Source organism: Myxine glutinosa, chromosome 2, assembly GCF_964187855.1.
Source record: "Myxine glutinosa chromosome 2, kmMyxGlut1.1, whole genome shotgun sequence".
NCBI lineage: Eukaryota > Metazoa > Chordata > Myxini > Myxiniformes > Myxinidae > Myxine > Myxine glutinosa.
In genome coordinates this window covers 106221400-106234238 of record NC_136262.1, presented here as the reverse complement: position 1 = coordinate 106234238, position 12839 = coordinate 106221400, and the positions used below count along the sequence as shown (strand labels likewise).

The 12839-nt window shown below is 43.4% G+C and overlaps 1 protein-coding gene across 1 annotated transcript in view; it reads left to right on the top strand.

Moving 5' to 3' along the window:
* The window catches only part of LOC137421454 (5'-AMP-activated protein kinase catalytic subunit alpha-2), a 42222-nt gene extending 33479 nt beyond the window's left edge, over positions 1-8743 (top strand). Inside the window, exons 8-11 of the mRNA XM_068107549.2 lie at positions 2029-2165; positions 4547-4754; positions 4978-5104; positions 7713-8743. Coding sequence (XP_067963650.1) covers positions 2029-2165; positions 4547-4754; positions 4978-5104; positions 7713-8176 — 936 coding nt within the window. The 3' untranslated portion in view covers positions 8177-8743. The remainder of the gene's footprint in view (positions 1-2028; positions 2166-4546; positions 4755-4977; positions 5105-7712) is intronic.
* The last annotated feature ends 4096 nt before the right edge of the window (positions 8744-12839 follow it).

The following is a 12839-nucleotide window of genomic DNA, read 5'->3' as shown; positions in this document are numbered from 1 at the left end:
GTTGTGTATGTGCAAGTGGCGTACGTGTGTCTGCATTTTAAAAATTCATTTTCACGGCAACCGTTGGTCCGATTGACAGGAATTATTTTTTTTACCATAGCGCCTCCGCCTGTATAAATTTTTATTCACAATTATGACGTTGTAGGTCACGTGGTACGGACGCCATCTTGGAAAAACTTTACACTTCTATATCTCCAAAACCGCTCAATGGAAAAAAAATGAAACATGGCTCATTGTCAAGCACTCTCCATGGGGAATAAGATATGTTAATGATGATGTTATCGGTGCCTTCATTATGACGTCATAATTCGTCAAGTACAATGCTTGATCCGATCAGTATGAAAAAAAAAATTCTCTGCAACTGTTAGTCCGATGGACACAACATTTTAACCAGAGGAGCGCCTCCTCCTGTAGAATTTTTAAATGATAATTATGACGTCACAGGTCACGTGATACAGGCGCCATCTTGGAAAAAACGAAAAACATTGCGCCTCTATATCTCCAAAAGAGCTCCATGGAAAAATTGAAACGTGGCTCATTGTGGAGAACTCCCATGGAGAATAGGCGTTAACGATGACGTCATTGGTGCCGTAATTATGACGTCATAATTCGACAGGGACAACGCTTAGTCTGATCAGTTTGAAATTTCTTAAGCGTAATCTACAGAACAATTATATTAGAGAATATATATTTATGATGTCCGCTCACGTGGACTGGCAGCCATATTGGATCAAATAAAAATACCCTTCAAAAACAGAAGTTTCCTCGTACAAAGTTAACTAAGTATTCTATGACTACCATCTAGTTAAATTGAATTTTTTAACTAAGGAGTGTTGAAAAGAAGCAGCAGGACTCGGGATAAAAGTTCTTTAAAATATTGAAATCTTGCTTGCACATTCAAAAATAAATAAGAAATTAAAATACCGCAATCACTCGTGTTTTGTCCACAATCGTGTATAATACGCAGGATACTTTTCTGATACAATTTTCAGGAAAATACCAGTTTATATGTGTAGCACGCATCTCAAAAATGAACTCCAGCTCAGGACTGGAAATGTAGTTTACTCAAAAGCGTCGGCGTTTGCCGATGGGCAGAGAGAGCCATTTTTGATGGTGTTAAATTCAGCATTACTAGGATGACTTCTGTCTTGTATGAAACACAACTTGATGAAAGATGTGCCATGATGAATGTACGTAACGGCCTTCACCGAGTGATATGTGACATCTATCAGATTAGCACAGCAACAGCTCGTCTGTAACTCACGTGTTAATCCTAAAGAGTACTGAGCCGCAATGTCGGTACATGTTTTTAAAACTTTAGGTAAAAATTGATTGAAAAACAAAGTAATGTAGTATTACGAGAAGTAATTGTTATTCAACATTTTAAAAGTACCGAAAGGATGGCCTATTGGTATGCACACTCGTCTCGAAGCTGTCTATCCTGGGTTTGAATCCCAACCCATCTATAAACTGTCATCCCGGTGATTCATCAATCAATGTGTCTGCATTCCGTCTGCCGGAATTCGTTGGTGGACATTAAAGATGCCATGCTGTCCTTCGCGAAGAGTAGGGATTGGGGGGGGGGGAAGGGGATTATAATCATGGACAGGTCACCACTCCAAAACAGGATTCTCCAGATTGCAGGAAGTTGTAACTTGTTCAGGTTGCCACCAATAAGTTTCCTACTCTTTGCAAAGGACACTGTGGGATATTTAACATACACTAACGAATGCTAACAGACGGGACGCCCAGTTTAACGTCCATCCGAGGCATGGCACACACATTGATGAATCGCCCTGCATGCGAAACTCCAGAATGGCAGTTTATAGCTGGGTCAATATTTGAACCCAGACTAGAAAGCTCAGAGGCCCGTGTGTATCCCTCTATGCCATCCTGCCAACCATGAGCTCTTTTACCCAATCAGTGTGCTCAAGTCATGTTCTGTTGCTGAGATGATCGATGATGTGTTGCAAAGCAAAAAGAAAAACCCATCGTTTGTGCAATGTTTTCCTTTTCCCCTTGATGCAGGATCCCCTCTTGGTTGCTTACCGCCTCGTAATGGACAATCGGAGGGTCATGGGTCATGCTACAGACTTCTACCTCGCATCCAGTCCACCTACTTCTTCATCGCCCTTTCATGACGCCTCCAGTCCGCTTTCTGTCAAGTAAGACATTGCAACGTTCACTTGAAATCCAACTTGTTTTTCCAAAAAAAATCGCCATTTTGCAAAATGTGGCTTACCATAAGAATAGTTCTTCACGCATCCCCCTTCTCCTCACCCCCAATGCATTTCAACAATGTGACAGACCCGCAGCTTGAAACCATTGGGCGCACAGAGGTGTCATTTCTGGCAGAACAATCTACTTGCACTGTAGGCCTCTGTGCAAATTGCACCTGTTTGGATTTGCGACGTTGGCCATAGCTAGAGGAGCCTCCTCCACCTCAGAACGGTAGCTCCACCGGCGATGATCGACACCCCAACCCCTCCCGAGCACACAAGCCTTGCAGAAACAGCATGCAGAGCCGCAGCCCACATGGGATAGCTTCCACTTGTCTGGTGGAATTTTTGCTCAAATAAGACTGCTGTTGACCTTCCTGGTAAGAAGCGTTAATCGCTGGCTGAACCAATTATTGCATAATTTAAACAAAAACGCACCGCGCCCTCGTATTTACATCCGCCACCGAAGGTGGATGAAGGTTATGTTTTCACCCCTGTCAGTCTGTTTGTGAACAAAATATCTCAAAAAGTTGTGGACGGATTCCAACAACATTTGGTGGAGAGCTAGTGTATGTGACAAGGACGAAATGATTAGATTTTGGTGAAGATCCGGATTCGGATCCGGCTCGAAGAATTTTTAAAGTGATTCTTCACCATTGAGTGATTGGGCTAAAACCGACATATAGCAGGATATCTCAAAAGGTTATGGACGGATTTAGACGAAACTTGGTGGACAGGTTGTGTGTGTGACAAGACCGAATCGTTTCGATGTTGGTGAAGATCTGAATATGGATACGGATACGAGAATTATTTAATTTTTCAAGTGATTCTTCACCATTGAGAGATCGGGTGAAAAGCAGAACATGATATTTAAAAACGTTGTGGACGAGTTATGACAAAACTTGGGGGAAGAGTTGGTTAAGTGACAAGAACAAGCTGGTTCGATTTTGGTTCAGCTCCGGCTAACCCCCGCTCTAGCGGGGAAAATGGCCTTACAACGATCATTCATTCATTCATTCATTCATTTTTCATTCCGAATCCAGATCCGGCCCATCAGTGGGATACAAAACAAACTGTTCAGCCTGGCGGAGGACCCTGCAGACCCAAAATATCCCAAAGACCCAAAACACCCCAAAGACCCGGAACACCCAAAAGACCCCGAAGTCCCAAAAGACCCCGACGACCCAAAACACCCTGAAGACCCAAAACATTCTGAAGAGCACAAAGACCCTTAAATACTCTGAATACCCAAAAGATCCAAAACACCCCGAAGACTCAAAATACCCCGAAGACTCAAAATACCCCGAATAACCAAAATACCCCAAAGACTCTTAAAGACCCATAGGAAACAAAAGACCCTTAAGACCCAAAAGCCCCTGAAGACCCAAAAGACCCCAAATACCCTTAAAGGCCCTGAGGATCCAAAAGACCCTGAAGACCCAAAAACACCATGAAGACCCAAAAGACACCGAAATAGTCAAAGTTGCCTATCCCTCTGTAACAACGTGTGGCGAGTCACGCTAGTATATATATATATCTACATATTTTATATGTAAAGAAATTGATATATATGGGAAAATTACATGCCCAGACCAGCAATCGAACCCAGGTCCTCTGGAAAACCGTACCAGTGCTCTGCCATCTGAGCTATCTGGGCGACCCTGATTGAACATGCAATTTTCCCACACATATGATTGCCACTCTCTTTCCGTCAATGTTTGCTGCCAACCATAGGAGCATCAACAGCCTGAACACGAGAGGGTCTTCTCGTTATTTTGTAAAAAAAAAAACAATTCTCAAAAAAAATCCACTTTTTCATTATGGGGTATTGTGTAGATCAGTGACAAAAAATCTCAATTTAATCCATTTTAAATTCAGGATGTAACACAACAAAATGTGAAAAATGTCAAGGGGTGTGAATACTTTCTGAAGGCACTGTACAAATTGAACCATCAAGACCAAGCGCATCGAGTTTACAATGAAGTTTTTGATGTGAAATGGTGTTAAAAGCAGAACTAAAATCTAAGACTCGTAACCTGGCATGGGTAGGCATACGTTTTTATCGATGGTTTTACACGTCATGGAGAGTCGGTGAAACATTGAGGGTGGTATTGGTGTGGTTACCAATTTAGAGCACGAAAACCACGTGCACAAATCTCGAGTTAAAGCGTTACGCACGCAACCTCTGATATGTTGTACGCAGCGTTTTGCTTCCATAAGGACGTGTCTGCAAGAATTGACCTCCCTCAGCCTTTTGTCTTCAGTTTGTTTTGTGCTTTTACTTTTAAGCAATTAACCCAAAGACGATTCTTATTTCCAAACTGCAGACCACATCCGGAATGGATCGGATGTCCCAGTGGAGGATCTGACAGCCCGCATGGCCGCTGTTCTCTTGGAGCCCTGGACCCACAGCGACCAAAGCCTCTTGCTGTAAAGAAGGCGAAATGGCACCTGGGTATTCGGAGCCAGAGCCGCCCACATGACGTTATGGCCGAGGTGTTTCGTGCCATGCGCTCACTTGGATACGAATGGAAGGTAGGTGTTGGAGAACGGTGAGGTGTAATTGAGTGCCAGAATAAGATGAGGTTTGCATCGATTGGGACGTTGACAACATAAAACAGGAACTTATTAAAATGAGCAGCTTTGTGAAGGGAAGTGATGCACTGTAGATGAATGAGTCTTCAGGGTGGAGGAGGTTGTTCTTAAAATTGCTGATTCAAACAAAAGTGATTGGTTCAATCGTAACACTCGTGTGCAGGTTGTCACTCCGTTCCACGTGCGAGTTCGACGGAAGAATCCAGTGACGGGTTCGTTTGTAAAAATGAGCCTACAGCTGTACCAAGTAGAACAACATAGTTACCTGCTAGATTTCAAGAGTATTGATGGTGAGATGCAAATATACACACACACACACACACACACACACACACACACACACACACACACACACACACACACACACACACACACACACACACACGACCCATTGCGGATAAAACCTACTTCAGCAAACCTACTCCCTTTCATCCCGACTGTTAAACCATACTCGGCAATGCCTTCTCCCATTCCCATCTACCCCTTCATCCACTCCCACTGCCTTCTCTACACCTTCCCATACTTCCACTCAACCCAATCACTCACTTCCCTCAAAGCCTTAATCCATCCCCACTTATATCCCTTTGAGCGGTGTATTGGCCAGACCGCTGCCTCGATCGCTCCCGAAAAAAGAAAAAAAATAACCCGGCTTACGTACATGAAGCAAAAAAATGCCGACTACTTGTGTGCATGTACAATACATCATAGTTAGATAGCTCGGATAATTAAAATTGTGAATATGAGACTTCTGAAGACATCTTAGGCTCACCAGAAAACCAACATGGTGGACGCATGATTTTACTTCCTGACAATTATTGTGGGTGGAGTTAATCCAGCTCTCTAGCCAATGGGTTCGGAGGCTTCATATGCACACAGCTTCATTACGTTTTTAATATAAATTATATTTCTTTATCTTGTACATTCTACCTATACCTATAGAGAAGGGCTGGAAGGACGGCCTAGGCCCAAGAGGTACGCACACTCACCTCTAAGTTGTCTATCCTGGGTTTGAATCCCGACCCAGCTACAAACTGTCATTCCGGTGTTTCACAGGCACAGTGATTGATCAATGTGTGGTGCCATCCCTCGGATGGATGTTAAAACTTGGCGTCCCTTCTACCAGCATTAGTTGGTGGACATTAAAGACTGCACAGTGTCCTTCGCAAAGAGTAGGTGTGTTGTCGTCAGTACCCTGATCAAATGACAGATTCCTGTCCTGACAGCCGCATCCTTAGCCAATGACGCTACTACCCTACTACCCTGCAGCCTTGGGTTGCATAGTAAAGAACACCTATAGAGCAGTCTATTCGTATAGTTCCTGTCTGTGCATGGTATCTTTAGTGTTTAGCTCAAGCCCATCAATGGTATACTTTACAAAAGGAAAGGCTGTTACCAGGCCGATTGGGTAAAATGCAGCTCGTTTGCTGTTCCTGTCTGAGAACTGATTGTGCGATGTTGTGACTTCGCCTCTTGGAATCCCTTTTGCCCATGTCGATCCGTCCATTTTGTACCGATGTCCTCGTCGTTCATATAACCCATACACAAGCTCGCTCGGGTGCCACGCTGTTAAACAGGTTAGCCAATTTGTTTGAATTTTGGCTCCAACAGAATTACACGCTCCTAATGGAATAGGTATTTGTGGCGAGTCCGAAGCGTAATATAAATTTAATTTGCAGCAACAAGGTAAAGGCGAATGTTTTCCTCGTTATTGCCGCCAAAGCATGATGGTGCTTGTCTGGGCATTGTGAGGGGCAGAAACCCCCAGATGTGCTCGAACCTGTGTATTAAGTGTGATGTCTGCAGCAAACCATACGGTGAATTTACTGAGGTCATTTACTGAGGTCGGTAACAGGCACTTATTCGGTTTCGAAATTGTTTGTTGTCTGGGATGGATGCGGTAAGAGCTGCAACCAAGCTGTCTATGCCAAGACTTTGGGAAGCAGTGCAGGACAGGGATGTTTGGAAATATCTGATCACGATTGTCACCAGAAGTCGGACACGACTTGACGGAACTAGATAACTATGACTTCGAGCCAAGATTTTCAGGTCGTGGCTCTCCGATTGTTCATTTGGCTTCATTGACCCTTGCTGCTAAATTATTTCTTATAAACTCCATTTGGAAGCAGATAACAGTATCGATTCATCATCGCTATTGCTCTTTTTGTGGAGAATCTCCCAGAGTGACCCGAATAATGGCAAACGTCGGTGATGGAAGGGTTCCAACTAAGGGGCAGCACTGATTTGATACCTTTTCCCCAGCCACGAATCTGATAATCCAATGGAGCATGCTGCAATCTGTTAAGAGCATCGCTTCAGGATTCCATGTACAGCTACAGCCTGTGATCCGTCACAAGGTTGTCTCGATTGCGCCGAATGTAATTTGCCATCTTGTGACCTGTGAGCCTGGTGTGGGCTTAGCGGTTAGGGTGCCGGCTTGGGATCCTAGGATTCTGGGTTCGAATCCCGGTCGATCGCTGAATTAACACCAGGGGGGTTGACTCAGCCTGACATCCCTCTGAGGTCGGCAAATTGAGTACCAGTTCACTGGTAATTCCCTGTGTGTCGCAAGAGGCGACGAACAGGGTTGGCGGCAGGAAGGGCATCTGGCAATAAAACATCGCTTCAAAAAGGGGACCACGGTGCCCAAAAAAGGCCAACCCCTGCTCTGCGGGGAAAAATGGCCTCTAAAGGTGATTCTTCTTGACCTGCATGCCCCATGCGGCAAACTGTCTTTTATTTTTTTCCTTGCGAAGAGCATAAGCAGGAACACTCCAGTTTGCATTTCACCTTTTGATACTGGTTGTTGCTAATATGAACACAAAAATGGTTGCATCAGATTGTTGAAATGGTAAATAACATGCATGCTAGCATTGAGCTTCTGCCTCCCCCACTCTGTAGACGAGACAGACCAGCGTTCTAGTTCGGGATCCTCAACTCCACGTCGCTCGAGTTCGCACACAGGACTTACGCGACCCATCCCTGTGCTGCACAGTTCTGCGATGTCCACTGCAGCCGCCTCACCGGTTTGGTCCAACAATAGTGCAGACAAAGTAACGAGTGGCAGTGACGGAGATATGGGGGGTGAAGTGAGAAGGGAAGGAGAGAATGGTGATGGAGGTGAAACTGGGAAAATGGAAGTCTGTATGGATAGAGATGCAGGAATAAAGGGAGCAGAAGTAAAACCAGGAAGCATTTCATCATCGGCAAGCATTTCACTCATCAGCTCCCTTTCTGCCTCGGGTTCCCTTTCGCTGTCGGGGTCAGGATCAGGTTTGCTCGGCTTGGTGGGTGCTCGACATGGAAGCTCCACTATGGAATTTTTTGAGACATGTGCCCAGCTCATCGTAACTCTTGCACGCTGACTGTGTTTTAGAGGGAGGGTGCAGCATGAGAGATTGAGGACTTGCTGTTTTGATGGGCAAGTGGATGAAGTGGTTTGCACAGATTTAGAGAACAGAATGCTTCTATTTATTTTTAAATGTTGAAGAAAACTTTTTTGGGGGTAGGAAGTAAATGGACAAGGGGGTGGGGGGAACAACTTTGTCACCGTGCAAGCTTTATTTATTATTTCGTTCACGCACTGGTCACTAGTAGCAAACGCGGGTTGGGTTTTGTAACCTCCGGCCTTTACAGAGGTCCGATTTATGCAGACTAGTGACCGGCACAAAACCGATGACTATGCACTTTAAATAATCCCTCACTGCTGCCTTCACATATGCATTTGAGTGTCACTCGAGCTCGGTACCTTGTACAAGATATCGTCTTTGCGTCATGTGCATGTCCCAGCATTACATGGAGCCATGCCTTGATCAGCCCTTCTTGTGAACTGGTTTGGCAAGTTCAAGGGTTAACATCACCATTCAAGAAAGTTGTACCCGACACATTTGTACATTGATATGACGTATATTACAAATGAATTGTCCAAACTATTTTTGCATCGTTTTGTTTTACCCGATCCACTGAGACCTAACTTGTATCATTTTAAGGCAATGGTTCTCCAAGATCGAGCAAGGCATGCAACTGTCGTGGTGTAAGGGTTAAAATGAGAACCAGCGTGCAGCAATGACCTGTTTTCTGTACTGCATGGAAGTTAGTGTGAAGTGGCTATTTACTCACTCACGAATTGGCACTCACGCTCTCAACCCAGAATCTAGAAGCGAAAGCAGCCTCACTTTACCGAAGGGGAATGGACATAATGGCGGTCCTTTTTCTATTTGATAAACAAACCAAAAATTGCACGAACAGCAACAAAACAAAACAAAATGGATAAAGTGTACAAAACATAGCACTGCGTAATTGAATACAAGCCAGCAAATGCTATCTATCCCTCGAGTGTCTCCGAGGCAACAGATGAGGTAGGTAGTTCCAAGAGAACCCATTATATACACATACATACATATATATATAAATAAATATATATATAAATAAATAAATATATATACATAAATGTATATATATATATATATATATATATATATATATATATATATATATATATATATATATATATATATATATGTACAGACTTGGCATTTAATATGGAATATTTTTTTTTTTCTTGACTTGGGTTTACTTTCTTAACTCAGTATATCAATCTGGTGAGTTTCTTTTACACTTTGGTGATTTATTTGTTAAAAGAACCATGTCACTGATTGTCTGTCGCAGCAAGAAGTCAACAACAGGATTATATCACATGTGGCGTGGCAAAATGTATGGACAGGTGCATTTGATGATTGGCTTCACAGTCGGGTATACAAGGGTTGTTGCGTTCTGTATTAGTGGAAAACAACTGCTGCACGTCTCCAAAAGTTATTGCCGCTTCCTCTAAAGATGGTCCGTCAACTCGACAATGCTGTTTGTCATGGAGTGGTGGCTTTACGAAATTACGGCATGAAACAGCGTGCTATTGCTCGGCAGTATGGCATCACTCAAGGTCAGGTGTCAAAGATCCTGAAACGAAATGCTCAGAGGGGTGTCCCTACTCCAATACCGAGGCCAGGACGTCCCCGCAGAACCACAAGGAGGGATGAGCGCCAGCTGCACTGGTTAGTCCGCAATGGCCGTACCAAGTCAGCGAATCGGCTTAGGGCTGAGTGGCAGCACCTGACACATGTGCCTGTATCCAGAAGGCTAGTCAACCAACGACTGGTTCAAGCAGGCTATCGTGCCAGGCGTCCCCTGAGAAAGCCACGCCTGACCAGACAACACCGCCAGCGCCGATTGCAGTGGGCCAGAGAGCACCGTCAATGGCAGCCAGGACACTGGAATCACGTGATCTTCAGTGACGAGTCTAGATTTCTGGTCTATCGTCAAGATGGCAGCGTCCGAGTGCGCAGACAAGTGCATGAAGCCTACAACAAAGATTGTATCGTGCCAAGAGTCCAAGCTGGAGGTGGTGGGGTGACCGTTTGGGCTGCTTTTCATGCAGGGGGCAAAACTGACCTGGTTGTTCTGAATGGAAACCTGAACCAGTTCAAGTACAGGGCCTTTCTGGAAGAAACATTGCTTCCATTTGCTTGTGCAGCCTTTCGAGGAAACTTTGTCTTCCAAGATGACAATGCACGGCCTCATTATGCTCGCATGATCCAACACTTTCTTGCTGACCGTGGTGTAGAGCATATGGAGTGGCCTGCCATGTCCCTGGATATGAATCCGATAGAGAACTTGTGGGCACAATTAACGCGTCAAATCGACCACTTGGACCAGCAGCCGACCTCTGTGCGTGAATTGCAGCAGGCTATTGTCACTGCATGGCAAGCGATTCCTGTCCAAACCTTGGCAAATCTCGTGAACAGCATGCCTCAATGTGTACGTGCTCTCCTGAATGCTCGTGGGGGTTACACGAAGTACTGAGCATTTTATTGTCAAGTACAAGCAATTTTACTGTCCGTAAACCCAGACGTAATTGAACCTTTGTTTTTGTTTAAAAAAAAATTGGCTAATGTGCAAAATAAAGAGATAATTCTGGAAAACGTACAGAAGTTTAACACAGTACTGTCCGTGAATTGAGTTCGATATCAGTTTACATCACTTTCAAGGATCAATTTATTTGTTTCGAAATGTCAAATGTGGTTTTTGTTTCTTTTAAAGGTCACATTAACAAAATCTAGAATAATTTCAACATAATTCCAATGAACTTTTGGTTCTGAGACATCTTGAAAAGTCAGTTCACCCCCACAAAAAAAATATTCCATATTAAATGCCGTCTGTATATATATAAATATATATCTATATATAAAATATATATATATAATTATATATATATATATATATATATACATATATATATTAAAAAAAAATGTATATAAAAAAAAAAAAAAAAAAATTTTTTTTATAAATATATACTATATATATATATATATATATATATATATATATATATATATATATATATATATATATATATATATATATAATGTATATATATATATATATATATATATATATATATATATATATATATATATATACACACAGACTTGGCATTTAATATGGAATATGTTTTTGTGGGGGTGAACTTACTTTTCAAGATGACTTAGAACCAAAAGTTAATTGGAATTATGTTGAAATTATTCTAGATTTTCTTAATGTGACCTTTAAAAGAAACAAAAAACACATTTGACATTTCGAAGCAAATAAATTGATCCTTGAAAGTGATGTAAACTGATATCGAACTCAATTCACGGACAGTACTGTGTTAAACTTCTGTACGTTTCCCAGAAGTATCTCTTTATTTTGCACATCAGCCAAAAATTTTTTTTAACAAAAACAAAAGTTAAATTACGACTGGGATTACGAACAGTAAAATTACAGTTCAGTACTTCGTGTAACCCCCACGAGCATTCAGGAGAGCACGTACATGTTGAGGCATGCTGTTCAAGAGATTTGCCAAGGTTTGGACAGGAATCGCTTGCCATGCAGTGACAATAGCCTGCTGCAATTCATGCACAGAGGTGGGCTGCTGGTCCAAGTTGTCGATTTGACGCGTTAATTCTGCCCACAAGTTCTCGATCGGATTCATATCCGGGGACATGGCAGGCCACTCCATATGCTCTACACCACGGTCAGCAAGAAAGTGTTGGATCATGCGAGCACAATGAGGCCGTGCATTGTCATCTTGGAAGACAAAGTTTCCTCGAAAGGCTGCACGAGCAAATGGAAGCAATGTTTCTTCCAGAATGCCCCTGTACTTGAACTGGTTCAGGTTTCCATTCAGAACAACCAGGTCAGTTTTGCCACCTGCATGAAAAGCAGCTCAAACGGTCACCCCACCACCTCCAGCGTGGACTCTTGGCAGTATACAATCTTCATAGTAGGCTTCATGCACTTGTCTGTGCACTCGGACGCGGCCATCTTGACGATAGACCAGAAATATAGACTCGTCACTGAAGATCACGTGATTCCAGTGTCCTGGTTGCCATTGACGGTGCTCTCTGGCCCACTGCAATCGGCGCTGGCGGTGTTGTCTGGTCAGGCATGGCTTTCTCAGGGGATGCTTGGCACGATAGCCTGCTTGAACCAGTCGTTGGTTGACTAGCCTTCTGGATACAGGCACATTTGTCAGTTGCTGCCACTCAGCCCTAAGCCGATTAGCTGAATTGGTACGGCCATTGCGGACTAACCGGTGCAGCTGGCGATCATCCCTCCTTGTGGTTCTGCGGGGACGTCCTAGCCTCGGTATTGGAGTAGGGACACCCCTCTGAGCATTTCGTTTCAGGATCTTTGACACCTGACTTTGAGTGATGCCATACTGCCGAACAATAGCACGCTGTTTCATGCCGGAATTTCGTAAAGCCACCACTCCATGACAAACAGCATTGTCGAGTTGACGGACCATCTCCAGAGGAAGCGGCAATAACTTTTGTGGACGTGCAGCAGTTGTTTTCCACTAATACAGAACGCAACAACCCTTATATACCCGATTGTGAAGCCATTCGTCAAATGTACCTGTCCGTACATTTTGTCACACCACATGTGATATAATCCTGTTATTGAGTTCTTGCTGTGACAGACAATCATTGACAT